The sequence below is a fragment of the Cryptomeria japonica genome, chromosome 3 (assembly GCF_030272615.1).
Source record: "Cryptomeria japonica chromosome 3, Sugi_1.0, whole genome shotgun sequence".
NCBI classification, from domain to species: Eukaryota; Viridiplantae; Streptophyta; class Pinopsida; order Cupressales; family Cupressaceae; genus Cryptomeria; species Cryptomeria japonica.
This window is the reverse complement of record NC_081407.1, coordinates 176,368,476-176,383,734: the sequence shown is the minus strand read 5'-3', so window position 1 is coordinate 176,383,734 and position 15,259 is coordinate 176,368,476. Positions and strand designations below refer to the sequence as shown.

General features: G+C 39.0%; 1 protein-coding gene across 1 annotated transcript in view; it reads right to left on the bottom strand.

The window, feature by feature from the left end:
* Positions 1-14,271, bottom strand: part of LOC131874028 (epidermis-specific secreted glycoprotein EP1-like) — a 42,707-nt gene extending 28,436 nt beyond the window's left edge. Inside the window, exon 1 of the mRNA XM_059217236.1 lies at positions 14,095-14,271. Within this exon, the coding sequence (XP_059073219.1) occupies positions 14,095-14,271 (177 nt within the window). The remainder of the gene's footprint in view (positions 1-14,094) is intronic.
* Positions 14,272-15,259: the final 988 nt, after the last annotated feature.

Sequence of the window (15,259 nt, the reverse complement as noted above, 5' to 3'; positions counted from 1 at the left end):
TTCTTCATGTACATGTTGTTGTTCTCACTTGTCCTTATAAAACCAATCTTAATCAAATAAGAGTGCAATCTTTCATACCATGCTCTTGGTGCTTGTTTCAAACCATATAAAGCTTTGTTCAATTTACATACCTGATCTTTATTATTGTCTTCAACAAATCCTTCAGGTTGTTCAATGAAAACTTCTTCTTCTAATATTCCATTCAAAAATGCAGATTTGACATCCATTTGATATACCTTGAAGTTCTTGAAAGCATCATAGGCCAACAATGTTCTTACTCCTTCAAGTCTAGCAACAGGTGCAAAAGTTTCACCATAATCAATTCCTTCTTCTTGAGCATAACCTTTGCAAACTAGTCTTGCTTTGTTTCGAATGACTTCATCTTTTTCATTTAGCTTGTTTCTGAAAATCCACTTTGTACCGATTACATTTTTGTCCTTCGGTCTTGGGATTAGTGTCCATGTGTCATTCTTCTTGATTTGATCAATCTCTTCTGTCATAGCATTTACCCAATCTTCACTGTTAAATGCCTCTTTTACTATTCTCGGTTCAAATTCAGATATCAAGCATGTGTTCTATCTCAGTTCGTTCCTTGTCATCACTGGATCATCCTTATCTCCTATAATCTGACTTGGTGCATGATGTTTTTTGACATATTTGACTAATACAGGCTCGATAGGCTCTGTATGTTCTTCTTCATCACTCGGTAACTGGATATTCTCTTCATTTTCTTCAATAGTCTTCTCGGTAGGACTTCTCGGTTGAACATAGACAAATTCATCATAGTCTTCTGGTTCCTTGGAATTTCCTTCATCATTTCTTTCTGCAAATTCATCAATTTTCACATTTGCACTTTCTACTATTTTGTTAGATGATTTGATCAGACATTTAAATGCTTTGCTTCTGGAAGAATAACCTAGAAATGTTCCTTCTTCACTTTTCTGATCAAACTTGTCATTTCTATCATCTTTATGAACATAGCATCTACTTCCAAAGATTTTAAAATAACTAACATTACGTTTCTTATCATACCAGATTTCATATGGTGTCTTCAAAGTACCTTTCTTCAATTGAACTCGATTCAAGGTGTAAATAGTTGTGCTTATTGCTTCTCTCCAAAATATTTGTGGCACCTTCTTTTCAATCATCAGTGTTCTAGCACAATCCACAATAGATCTATTTCTTCTTTCAGCTATTCCATTTTGTTGTGGAGTTCTCAATGTAGAGACTTGTCTTTTAATACCATGATCATTGCAAAATAAGTTGAACTCATCAAATGTGAACTCTCCTCCTCTATCTGATCTAAGACATTTCAGTTGTCTTCCTGTTTCATTTTCAACTCTTGCCTTGTACCATTTAAACATTTGAAAATCTTCTGATTTTTCCTTTAAAAACATTACTGACATCATCCTTGAATAGTCATCCACAAATAATATGAAATACTTATCATCATAATAACTTTGAACTTTCATAGGACCACAAAGATTAGTGTGCACTAGATCTAAAATTCCCTTAGAAGTGTAGGACTTACTTGTAAAGCTTGATCTTGTCATCTTACCCATCTGGCATCCTCGGCACATAGCATTCTCAGGTTTTTCAAGACTCGGTAGACCTCTTACTCTATGCTTCTGACTTATTTTGATCAGATTATCAAAATTGACATGACAAAACCTTTTATGCCATAACCAGGTATCATCAATCTTTGCATGCAAACACTTATTCCGAGTTGAGTCAAGGTGAAATGTATTACCTTTTGTTTGTGTCCCGGTAGTAGCTAACTTTCCATTCTTGTCATGAACTTTGACAATTCCTTTCTGAAATTCTATTCGGTAACCTGTGTTGTTTAGCTATTCTACACTCAACAAATTGTATTTCAAACCTTCAACCCAATAGACATCATTACATCTTGCATTATCAAGAAGTGTTATAGATCCTTTACCTTTTACCGGACATGGTGCATCATTACCAAATCTAACATAGCCTCCATCATAATCTTCTAATATAACAAACTTGTGTTTATCTCCTATCATATGATGTGAGCATCCACTATCTATAATCCAAAAATCATTAGTGTTTATGTGAGATATTAGGGCTTTTTCTTCATACCTTCTTTCATCTGAGCCATCCTTGATAGCCACATAAACTACTTCCTCTGTATCAATCTCATTTGATTTATCATCATTAGATTCCTCATCAGCTATTAAGCATGTCTTTCTATCTCTTCTTCTAAAGTCTCGGTGTCCTCTGTAATGATTATCTTTCTATCTGTTATCTCGGTAATCTCTCTTTTCAGTAAAATCTTTGTCAGGATAGTTAGAATATGTCCTATCTTATCATAATTGAAACATTTCAAAGGTAGTTTTCCTTTATACTTACCTTTGCCTCTCGGTAACCTTTTGGCTAATAGTGCTTCAAACTCTTCTTGCTTTCTGATTTCTTCATATAGTTTGTGTACTTCTTCCATGTTCTTCTGAAATCTTTCACTTGCTCCACTGTGATCTCCTTCAGAGTACTTATACTTTCTTTCATTGTAATCATTAGATTCATCAAGATGAAAAGAACTAAATGCAGATTCAACTTTATTTACTGAAGATCCACTGTTATCAAAATTACTTAACTCAAATGCATGTAGCTTACCAATAGTAGCATTCAAAGAAACTGGCATATTAGGTACAGACCTCAATTCATTGATTGTAGAGACTCGGATTGCATAAGCTAGTAGAAGGGTTCTCAACAACTTACTTGTTATATCCTTTTCTTCAATAGTTGCACCTGCTCCTTTGATTTAATTGACAATCTCCTTTAGTCTTTTACTGTACTGAGTTATGTTCTCACCTTCATTCATCTTCATAGATTCAAGTTTTCCTCTCAGACTGTCTACTTTTTCTCTTTGAACATGTTCATCTCCTCCATATACTGATATGAGCTTATCCCACATTGCCTTTGCATCATTGCAGCCTTCTAGATCATTAAACTCTGAATCGGTCAATGCAGATGTTATTTCAATCATTGCTTGAATATGTTCTTGCTTCGCCTTTATCTCTTCCATAGTCAATGGATAGGTGCTCGGTGTAACAAAATCATTCTCCAAATAGTATACAACATATTCTCCAACTCCTAATAGATGTAGCTTCATCCTTTTCTGCCATGTAGAGAAACTTGACTTGTTCAGCTTTGGTGCATCCCTCTTATACATATTTGGATCTTTAAACTCAAATACCTTTAAACTTTCCTTCCAGAGTCCAAAGCTCTGACACCAATTGATAGTTCTGATACTTAATATTGTTCATGGTGAAAATGGATAACAATGACAACAATATTGAAAGGCTAAATGAATCCAACCACTAAACCCTAGCCTAACAATCAACAAAGATCCACCATAACATATGAAGATTACCTAAGACAATGAAAATAATTCAAAATCACAAAGATTATACCATCACATGTCCAATAGGGTTTTGATCTCCATTCTTCCTATCTCCATTGATCTTGCTTGATATATTTGCTCTCAGATTTTTGTATGCACAAGAGCTCAACAAAGAACGGAATGTGGTTGCAAGTAGGATCGTAGTGTAGCAAGTTGCATGAAAGATCATTAGCATAAGTGATTAGTCATTAGGGTTTGACAATGAAGAAAGCATCTTCTTAAATAGAAGACACAATATGAAATGGAGGGTTAAGATTGAGAGGTGTAAAAAGGAGGTCGGCTAGGATTAGAGGGTAGGTAAAGGAAATAATAAAATAATGAAAGGGGTAGGTAGTGTATGAATTAAGAGATGAATGACATGTGTCATGGGTAGAAAAAGCTAATGAATTAATTAAATAAATAAAGATTTATTTAATAAATAGAAGAAGTAGGATAATTAAATAAATAAAAATATTTATTTAATTTAGGAAAAGGATAATTTAAATAAATAAATGTATTTATTTAAATGAGAAATAAGGCTAGAAGAGGATAAATGAATTAATTAAATAAATAAAGATTTATTTAATTAATAGAAGAATTAGGCTTAGGTAATTAAATAAATAAAATATTTATTTAATTAGACTGGACAATTTTAGGTGTCTACATTTTGCCCCTCTTTGAGACAATGCGGCTTGTCGCATTGTTTCAAAGAAGATAAGATGAACTGATACAGAGTTGCCCCAAGATGGGAATAATATGCCCCCTCGAGAGATTGGATGAAAATGTCTGAAAAGATTGTAGACAATCTCTCGATAAGAAAGAAAGGCTAGAATGGATTGACCGGATAAAATGACAAAGTCACAGGATAAAGAAGACTGACTCGGGAAATGAAGGCCAAGGCTAGGGTAGGCTATAAGATAGACCATGGGCAAAAGACATCCTCATAGTCATCTACACCTTCATGAGATCACAGTGCAGAGCGAGAAAAGAGCAGCAGTAGTTAGCAGCAATGGTTTTCGTACACAAATTCGATCGCGTTCGCCGATTTCAGAGGGCAGCAGAGGCAAGAGAGCCGGTAAGTACCACAAAACCTCCTTGTACTTTGATGCATTTATTGTTGTCATTAATGCATACTAGGTAATGTAATAAATGCATGTTTATGTTAGGAAAGCACGTTTGCATTTGAAAAGTATGAATTTGCATCTTCTAGGTCAAATCGGCAGTTCTGTGATGAACATACGCTGTTAATTGGATAAGTTGCTGAGAGGATACACTCAAGCAGGTCCTCTAGGAAGACTAGGATAGATCAAGGCACTTTGTGATGAATAGTGAGTACCAAGATAAAGTACCTTGTGATGAACAGGGAGTACTAAAATATGAGCAGCACTTTGTGATGAACAAGGAGTGCAAATGTGAGTAACACTTTGTGATGAACAGGGAGTGTCACACACGTAGTACTTTGTGATGAACAGGGAGTACCACTAGGATAATCAACAGCACTTTGTGATGAACAGTGAGTGTCACTAGGATAGATAACCATATGCATTTAGATAGCAAGTAGCATTTTGTGATAAACAGTGAATGCCACGATAACTGACATGATTCGATTGTTTGACTGCAGGAGTATCTGCCTATGCTAGAGTCAGGGGAGAGATTATCGTCGACACAGAGGTTGCGACCTGAGTTGACACTTGAGGACCGAGCCACGATTGAGGCTATTGGATTGAGATACATTCTGTATGTGCCTAAGTTTCGGGTGAACATGGGATTGCTGACTGCACTAGCTAAGAGATGGCACTCAGAGACTTGTACGTTTCATCTGCTGATGGGTGAGATGACAATCACCCTGGAGGATGTATATAGGATTCTGCGGATACCGATCGATGGGGAGTTAGTACCCTACGATTGAGATGGAGACAGGGATGCACTGAGATGAGTGTTCTAGGATCCAAGACTAGAGATGAGGGTAGGACACGTGGCATGGGATACCATGGCATGGATAGGATTAGCACTACCATTAGTGTTGGCAGGAGTGATTAGTGAGTTCCTCTATATCAGTTTTGTACCATTTTATATAATGATGTAGACACCTGTGGGTGATTGTAGCCATATGATTTTGACATCATTGTATCATGACACTTTATATATATATATATGAGATGATTCATCTTTGCGGCAGCTATATGCATGTGTACCTATGCGATGAGATGTTCTTATGTGATGCTTATGATATGGATGCAAATATGTATATGATGCAATGCAATATTTTTTTTGTTCTTTTATGTTTTATATGTGTATGCATGATGCAAATGTGAATGTATGTAATGCAGATGAATATGATAATGCAGATGTAAATTGTGCTAATAGGTGTTGTGTGCAGGATGTGATGTAGTTGTGATATCTATATGTATGTATGAAATACTTATATGTGGTAATGCAGGTGCAACTACATGAAATGCAAATGTTTTTGGTGTGTCATTATACTCAGTCATATGATAGCAGGCTACGTGGACTCAAGAAGGACAATGGAAGTCAATCAAGAAAGGGGGATGAAAGATAGAAGATATGAAAGTGAAAGAGCTTCTTGTGCGTTATCATCATTGAGCTTTATTAGGGCAAAATAGGTCATGACAATCGAGGCATATGTTCGACCCAGAAAGTCATTGTACCTGTTTGCATGGAGATAAGACAGTCACAAACAAGGAATGCCCCAGTTCATACTAGACTCACAGTGTCCTCATATCCTTGGACAAGTCATAGCATTACTAAAAGACAATCTACAGACAGCAAATGCAAATAGGTGACGATACCCCATCCTCACCTTTTTAGTCAAAGACATCCTGGAGATAGAATCTCTAGTCAAAGACATCCTGGAAAAGCTAAAAGACATGTCACCAAAAGATAAAATCAAAAGAAAACCAAGACTCGACACCAACATCCACTGTAGTCCTCAAGTTTAGTGTCTCTTGTCACTTGTATAAGTCTTATTTGATTGTGGTCACAATGTTTACTTTCACAGAGAGGATAGATAGCATTGAACCATGATGTTGTCTGAGTCTGTTGAAAGATTTGATTTTGTTGAAGCCCATTGTTGCTGCTGTGTCTCATCTGAAACTGACTGAATCCATGAAACTGATACTTTATTGCGGAGAAGACGAAACTTTATTGCGGATCTGTGATGCAGATGTTGCTTTATTGCAGATTGTGCACGGATAGACTGAAGAATGCTGGAAGAAACTGTACTCCTCAAAACATGTGATGTTCTTAGTTCCACACCCATCACTAGACGTAGGATTTTGCCTTAGCCACAGATAGGATCTGATTTATTATGGATGGAAAGGGATGTGAAAAGGGAGATTTATTATGAATGGCTAACCAATCTTAGGTAGATCAATAACAAGCCATGATGGAACTGGGTAATTTTATTATGGATGAATAGGTTGTGAGTGTGTGCAAAGTGAAAGGATGAAAGAGAATCCTGAAGGAGGGAGGAGCAATGTCTCTACGCATGGTGCTGGTGACCCAGTTTTCACCATGGTACTTGCCCAGGGCGCCACCAAAGTGGTTTTCACCATTGGATGAAATTATTTCTCTTTACTTTTTTCGATTTTTCAATGTTTTTGTGTCACAAGGTGCCTGTTTGCCAGGTTTTCACCAAGTAACGATTTTTTTGTTTTATAATTTTTTTTGTATTTTTGATTTTTTTGATTTTTTTGTGTTTTCGAATTAGGATACTCTAAAGAGCTATGTGTAAAACCTGCGAAGGTGCATGCTGTTGATAGGATCCTCCAAAGGTTCACCTTCTGTAGTTGAGAGCTGATATGCCCCAGAGCCATATACTGCTGTAATAATGTAAGGACCAAGCCAGTTTGGTTCAAACTTGCCCTTCTTCTCTTTGTCTTGCTGATTCTTGGGGTTTTCTCGGAGAACCAAGTCACCTACCTCAAATGTGTGAGGCTTGACTTTGTGATTGTAGCTGCGACTCATTCGCTGTTGGTAAGCCTTAAGATGATTAAAAGCAGTTTGTCTCCGTTCATCCAGCAGTTCTAGTTCTTGTAAGCGAGAGACCCTGTAATCTTCATCGTTGATGATGTTTTGCAAAGAGACCCGTAAAGAAGGTAACTTGACCTCAATAGGCAAGATGGCTTCAGCGCCGTAGACAAGTGAGTAGGGTGTAGCTCCTGTAGGTGTGCGGACACTTGTGCGATAGGCCCAAAGTGCAGGATTGAGTTGGATATGCCAGTTACGGCCAGCGTCGTCGACTGTCTTTTTGAGGATTTTAAGAATTGTTTTATTAGACGCCTCAGCTTGGCCATTACCTTGGGGGTAATATGGTGTGGAGAAACGATGAGAGATATGGAAGCGCTCACAGAGTTCACGAACATCCTGATTTTTGAAGGGACGCCCGTTATCAGTGATAATGGAAGTGGGAATACCATATCGGCAAATGATGTAGTTCAGGATGAAGGTAGCAATTTGTTTCCCAATGACTTGTGTGAGAGGCATGGCCTCAATCCACTTTGTGAAATACTCTGTAGCTGTGATAATGAATTTATGACCATTGGAAGAAGGAGGGTGAATCTTGCCTATGAGATCGAGTCCCCACTGACAAAAGGGCCAAGGAGACGCAAGTGGTTGTAATTCTTGTGTTGGTGCATGTATTAGGTCTCTATGAATTTGACACTGCTTACATTTCTTGACAAACTGATATGAATCTCTTTCCATAGTAGGCCAGTAGTATCCAGTCCTGATGAGTTTCTTGGCCAAGGTAGGACCACTAGTATGCAGACCACATATCCCTTCATGCACTTCACGTAATGCAATCTGAGCTTCGTCACTTTCTAAACATCTAAGGAGAGTGCCATCTAGACCTCGTCAGTATAGGATATCAACTAGAATGACGTATCAAGAGGATTGACGAATGAAGGTGCGGCGTTGGTTGTTTGATAGATCAGGAGGCAAGATATTATCGCGAAGGTATGTGAATATGGAACCATATAACTGGGATTCGGGACCGACAACGCATATCATTTTAGTAGGAGTGATCTCATATGAAGGAACCAACAGGTTGTCTACCAGAAACTCATAGCAGGTTTCATTTTGAGGTAGGTCAATTAGTGAAGCGATTGTAGCCATGGCATCTGCAGCACGATTTTGCTCTCTTGGTATCTGCTCAAGATCTATCTTTGTGAAATGTTGTTTCAAATCATCCACCATTTGTTTGTAAGGCATTAATTTTTCATCTTTTGTTTGGTAATCATCAGTTGCTTGACGGATGACAAGTTGGGAATCCCCAAAAACACGAAGTTCCTGGATCTTCCACTGAACTGCAATTCTTAATCCAGTTGTTAATGCCTCATATTCCGCTATATTGTTAGTGCAAGGAAATGATAAGCGGTATGATTTTGGTATAGAGTCGCCTTGAGGAGTTATGAAGAGGATACCAGCACCTGCCCCATGCTGTATGTATGAGCCGTCAAAGTATAATTGACATGGCTTTGCATGTGATACTGTTAAAATTGCTTCATCTGGAAATTCTGAATTTAGAGGAGCATCATCTATCATGGGAGCATCTGCTAATTGATCCGTGATTGCTTGTCCTTTTATTGCTTTTCTGTCCACATACTCAATGTCAAATTCACTCAGGATCATTACCCATTTGGCCAGTCGCCCAGTAAGTGTAGCTTTTTTGAGAAGATATTTTAGTGGATCAATTCTTGCAATCAACTTAGTCTTATGAGTGATCATATAATGTCGTAATTTTTGTGAAGCAAAGACCACAGCGAGACATCCACGCTCGATTGGTGTGTAGTTTAGCTCATATCCCACCAATGTGCGACTGATATAGTATACTGCTTTTTCCTTGCCGTTAGCTATTTGTTGTGCTAGGAGTACCCCCAGTGCTGTTGGAGTAGCTGATATGTATAGTAGCAAAGGCTGATCTGGAATTGGTGGCATCAAAACTGGCGGATTCAAAAGATAGTCTTTGAGCGTCTGAAAGGCTTGTTGACAGTTCTCATCCCATTTGAACTTTATGTTTTTATGTAGCAGGTGCTGAAAAGGATTACACTTATCTGCAAGTTGTGCTATGAATCTTCATATGGACTGGAGTCTCCCTTGTAAAGATCGAAGTTGACTGATATTTTTGGGTGGCGGCATGTCCAAGATAGCCTTGACTTTTGCTGGATTGGCTTCGATTCCTCTTTTAGACATAATGAATCCTAGGAGCTTCCCAAAGGTTACTCCAAAGACACATTTCTTGGGGTTTAATCTTACCTTGTATTTTTCCAACCGATCAAAGACGACTGAAAGTATGTCCAAATATGTATCTCTGTCTATTGATTTACCCAAGAGATCATCAACATAATCTTCCACAGTTATGTGCATGAGATCATGAAAGATAGTGGTCATTGCTCTTTGATATGTAGCACCTGCATTTTTTAGCCCAAAGGGCATGACATTCCAACAGAAAGTTCCCCACGGACAAGTGAATGATGTTTTGTGTTGATCTTCGGGTGCAATCCTGATTTGATTATAACCAGAAAACCCATCCATTAAAGATAACATTTCATGACCTGCTGTGAGATCAACAATCAAGTCGATATTTGGTAATGGGAAGTCATCTTTCGGACAAGCTTTGTTGATGTCTCTGAAATCTATACATATTCTGATGCTGCGATCTGGTTTGCTGACAGGTACCAAATTGGAGATCCATTCAGGATAATCAATTGGGCGTATGAATCCAACATCCAGTAATTTCTCCAGCTCTGCTTTGACTAGTAATGCTACTTGCGGATGCATTTTTCTTAATTTCTGTTTCACTAGCTTTGCCCCTGGTTTGACTGTCAAATGATGCATTACCAAATCCGGATCTAGTCCAGGCATATCAGCGTATGACCATGCAAAGTTGACTTGTCGTTCTTTGAAGAAGCTTATGAATTTTAATCTTTCGGACTCTGTCAAGGATTGAGCCAGGAATATGTTGTGTGGAATCTCTTCTGTACCAATGTTTGTCTTGATAGTCTCCTCTACCAACATAGATGATTTTTCCTCATACGATGCTGGGAGAATGTCGAGCCTTCCATCTTCGGGTGCCTCAGAGAGGTTTTCGCCCTCAGATACGTCCTTTCTTTTTACTTTTTTGGAGTCAAATAGCGCCACCGTGTGGTTTTGGCCATAAGACCCTTTTTTTGTTCTTATTTTCACATTTTTTCGACTGGAAGGTCCGACACCCTCACCGAAATATGCCACGTTGTTGAGTTCTATGGTATATCCTGCTTTGTGGTCCCCAGGGGGAAGATCATCTCGTATGCCAAGATAGTCAATAACAGCTTCGTCATTTTGAAATGTGTCAAATTATGCTGGTCCTTCATAATCCCAGTCAATGAGTTGGGGATGAACAAGGGGAAGGCCTTTAATGTTTTCAGAGTTTGCAGGGCTAAGAGTGAAGATGTGGTTATATTCGGGTATATCGAGGCAATCGTCGAGGTCATCGATGGCACTCTCCTCATCAGTTTCGATCGTGAGTGAATCCAAATTGTCGTCACTATTAGTGCATTCTGGGACAGGTGTCCTCATCCTATGTGATTTCAACCTAAGACCTTGAAACGAAGACTGTGGGAAATCCTTATGAGTTGTTTCTTGACCAACTCTGAATTTTTTGTAAAATTCCTCTTCTTCTATGGGTTCATCTGGCTCTCTGAATGTCTCGGTGAGCTCATAGTCACTGGAGGATTTGTCTGAACCCCATTCCCATTCGTTGGAATCTGTGGAATAGTAATCTTCTTGTTGAACTTTGGCAACTTTGGTTTGTGATGCCTCTTCTGTCCTTTTAGTGTAGATCTTGGAAGTCAGAAAACCAAGTCCCTTTGAGCGTTCCCTTTTTACAGTCAATTCAGGTTGTAAGGGCTCCATAGTGCCTTCTTTGCGTAACCCAAGAGGGCTTTTTCCATCATACCCAAATTTTTGTAGAATCTTGAAGCCTTTGCCATATTTCTCACAAGGTATATTGATCTGATCATGTGTGTCCTCTTCAATGTCTTTGTAAAGAATTTTGTATAAATTTTCCTCTTCCAGTTCGCCCCATCTTTGAAAGGTAGTAGGATCCCATTTGAATGCCATGATGGAGATTTGTTTGTTAGGATGTGGCCTTCCATATTCTTTTGGAGAGCTCACGACTTGTCATAAATACATTGTCTGATTTAGAGTGTATTCTCCCATGCCTTTGTCTTGAAATTTGCCTTTAAGTTCACCTTGTTTTGATGTCAAAGGTTTCAATGACTCAGGGTCAATATATGCCGAAGAAGGAACAACTTCACGATTACTGGGAATGATGGTCTCAGTATGTGATCTCAGGTTATTGCAATATATGAACAGATTTGGATCACCGTTGACTATTACCTCGACTCCATTATGAGGAAACTTAATGCATTGATGATATGTTGATGGGACTGCCCTCATTTCATGAATCCAAGGACGTCCTAGCAATATGTTGTATGTGAGATCTAGATCTAGGACTTGACAAACCACATCCTTTGTGACAGGCCCAATTCTTAGAGGTAGGGTGACTGTGCCCTTGGATGAACGCTCTTCATCATCATAGGCCTTGATGGTGATTTGATTTGTAGAATTCATAGCTTTGTCAGAATATCCCAATTGTTTAATGGTGCTCAATGTACAAATGTTTAAACCAGCTCCTCCATCTATTAGGACTTGCTTTATTCGATGTTTGTGTATGAAGGCTTCAATATGTAATGGTGCATTATGTGGCTGACTTACAGATGCGTCATCGGCTTCTGTGAATGTAAGGGAATGTGGAATGGAAAGGTATCCCACCATGGCTTGAAACTAGTCCACGTTCAGATCAGTAGGAACGGCGGTGTCTCTCAAGATTTTGTCCAGAATAGCTTTATGTGCGGGAGATATGCGTAATAGCTCAAGGATGGAGATGAGCGCGGGTGTCTTCCCTAACTGTTCTACAAGGTCATACTTTGGTTTGGTTGATGAAGAAGCGGCATTCTTAGTGGAAACACCTGGCAAAGTAATCTTACCTCGACAGGTTGTAACATGACATTCAGAGGTAGACTCGGACGAAGATCCCACACCTCTTAGAACAATCCTGGGTCTCTGAGGAGGATTCTCAGGATTTTTGTTCTTGATAGTAATCGTAGAGATATGATTGTCCGTCGAGATGTGGTTGATAGTTGAGTCATAGTTGTAAGGTGCTCTAGTATAGTTGGCTTGATCATCTGTGGCTTTACCTTTTCCCTTGTCATGCTTTGGGAATGGTTCCTTAAACATCTCATGTTCTTGATTAGATGAATGTCCCTCAATCTCAATGTCACCTCTATCAATGAGATCTTGCACAATGTTCTTCAGTCGATGGCAATTTCCTGTCTTATGACCCTTGCTCTTATGAAATTCACAATACTCATCATCATTCCACCAATTTGGTTTGACCTTTGGTTCATATGGAGGAAAATCTGGAACTGTGATCACTTTGTTTGCCACAAGCTTTTTGAAGACTGATTCAAGTGGTTCTCCCAATGGAGTGTACTTCCTTCGTGATCTGGAAGTTGTTTGAGTATATACTTGATTGTTTGTAGAACTTGATCCCGAAAAGACGAATTTGGGTCTCACTATGTTGGCCTCAACTGTTAGAGTAAAGGTTTTAATTTAATCATGTTGATTAAATTACTTTTATTCCTCTCTTAAGATTTCACTTTAGTTTGCATTTGTGACATTTAATAATTATATTAATTATTAAATGTCTACCTATTAGGGTTTCTTTTAGGGTTGCATAATATCCTTTTATAAGGATTCATCATTGTAATTTATCTCTCTCTTGGATGAATACATTTTTCAGCTTTCAGAGCACCCTTGCTTGTTTGTCTCCATCTCTTCTTTCTGTGACAGGTTATTTGCATGCAGGTGATCTTCGGGGTCTGTGAAGTTGGCTTTCTCAACTTCTACATGGTAGCAGAGCCAAGTAAAGTAAAGTAAAGTAAAGTAAAGTAATTAATTAACTTTGCTCTCCTCTTAAGATTTCTCTTTATGCATACACTAGTCATTTAATAATTAATATTTAATTATTAAATGCTCACACCTTAGGGTTAGGTTTTCCTTTTGGTGTTGATCTCCTTTATAAGGATTGATCTCTTGTATTATTCACATTCTTGATTTATTTTTCTCTGATAATACATCTTTTCTCTTTTTCAGAGCCAAAACCCTTGTATTCGTTCTCTCTCTTTCTCTGTGACAGGTTTCTTGCATGCAGGTTTCTTTTGGGTTTTGTGGATTTGTATTTCTCAAATCCTACATGGTATCAGAGCTCCAGACCTATTGCTTCCTGTTCGTCTTCTGAAGAATTTGGAGCTACGAGGGTTAGATCTGATTTTCAGGTTTTGGTTGCATCAGATCTGTGTTTGTCTTCTGTTTTTTTATTTTGGAATAGGGGGGTATTTTTTTTTTCGGTGCATTTTGAGCCCAAACGGACCTCATTTTTGAGCTCGTAGCGCCCAAAAACCCCTATTTCCATATAAAATTTGTTCGATTTGGACACAGTTGCTCCAGAAGGCAAATTTTTTTATGCCCCAAGGCCGTACGACCCTAGGGCACGAATTTCGAGGCAGAAATTTCAAAAAAAAAAAAAAGCGCAGTTTTTTAACAGCGCGAGCGCAGCCGTTTACCACGCAGCGCCACCGGTGAGCCGCCCGGCGGCCACTGCCGTCGGCGGTAACCATCGACCTCAGCCCGACAGCCACCGCCGCGCCGCCGGCGCAGCCTGCCGCCCGAGCGCCGCTCGGCCGCCACCCACGCCCAACCCGTGCCCCGCCTGAGCGCTGCCGCCTCCACAGCGCCGCCATCGCGCCGCCAGCCCCAGCGCTAGCCCCTGGTCGCCCAACGGACTAGGGGCTTATTTTTTTTTAGCCCTTGAGGGCTGTAAGGGCCTATCTGGGTTTTTTGGAGCTGTTTTTACAAAATCGGGTATAACTCAGGCATTTTAGCTCGGATTTTCGAATGGAAATAGGCGTTGGAAAGCTGGTTCCGAGCCCGATCTAATTGATTCAGGTCTTTTTCTCTGATTTTGCCGTTTTACAGTGTTTTTTGCCAGTCAAAGTCAGAACAAGTTTTTTGCACTCCAGGAGCCATATCTTTTGCATACGGACTCCGTTTTTCGCAAACGAATAGGCGTTGGAAAGGGGTTTCTATGCTCTTTCCAGATCTATCATGTATTTTTCCAGAATCTACACCAGGTACATTTTATTCAGTACTTTGTGTTTTCACACATCTGTCAATTTACTTGGACGTTTCAGACTTGGAAATGATTTGTTTGCGTGGGATGGCTTTATTTGATCTGCTTTATCAGTATTAAAGTCATTTTGTCTTAGATTTGTTAATTTGAAGAGTTATCATGGGTTTTTCTACTCACCCTGCAGTTGTATTTCTAGAACGGGGTAATTATGAGTCATGGGCAAAGGGCATACTTACACACTGTAGGTGGCTTAATATTTTGCCTTATTTGTATGATCTCATACCTGAACCAGCAACTTTAGAGGGAAAAATAGCTTGGGATATCATTAGAAATCACATAGTAGGAGTTATTTTGTCTAGTGTTGATTCTGACACTGTGTGGGCTATATCGGGCATTGATTGTCCTCACTCACTTTGGACATGTCTTTGGGAGATCTATGGAGACCCCAGTCTTTCTCCATTCCCAAAGGATCCTGCTTCAGATTGTCTTGTACCCATTGGTTGGAGAGATAACACACCTTTTGATCATGCTACTTTAAAGGAACTTCAATATTTAGACACCCTTACATATTCCGATGAATCAGAGGATTGTCTCACAGT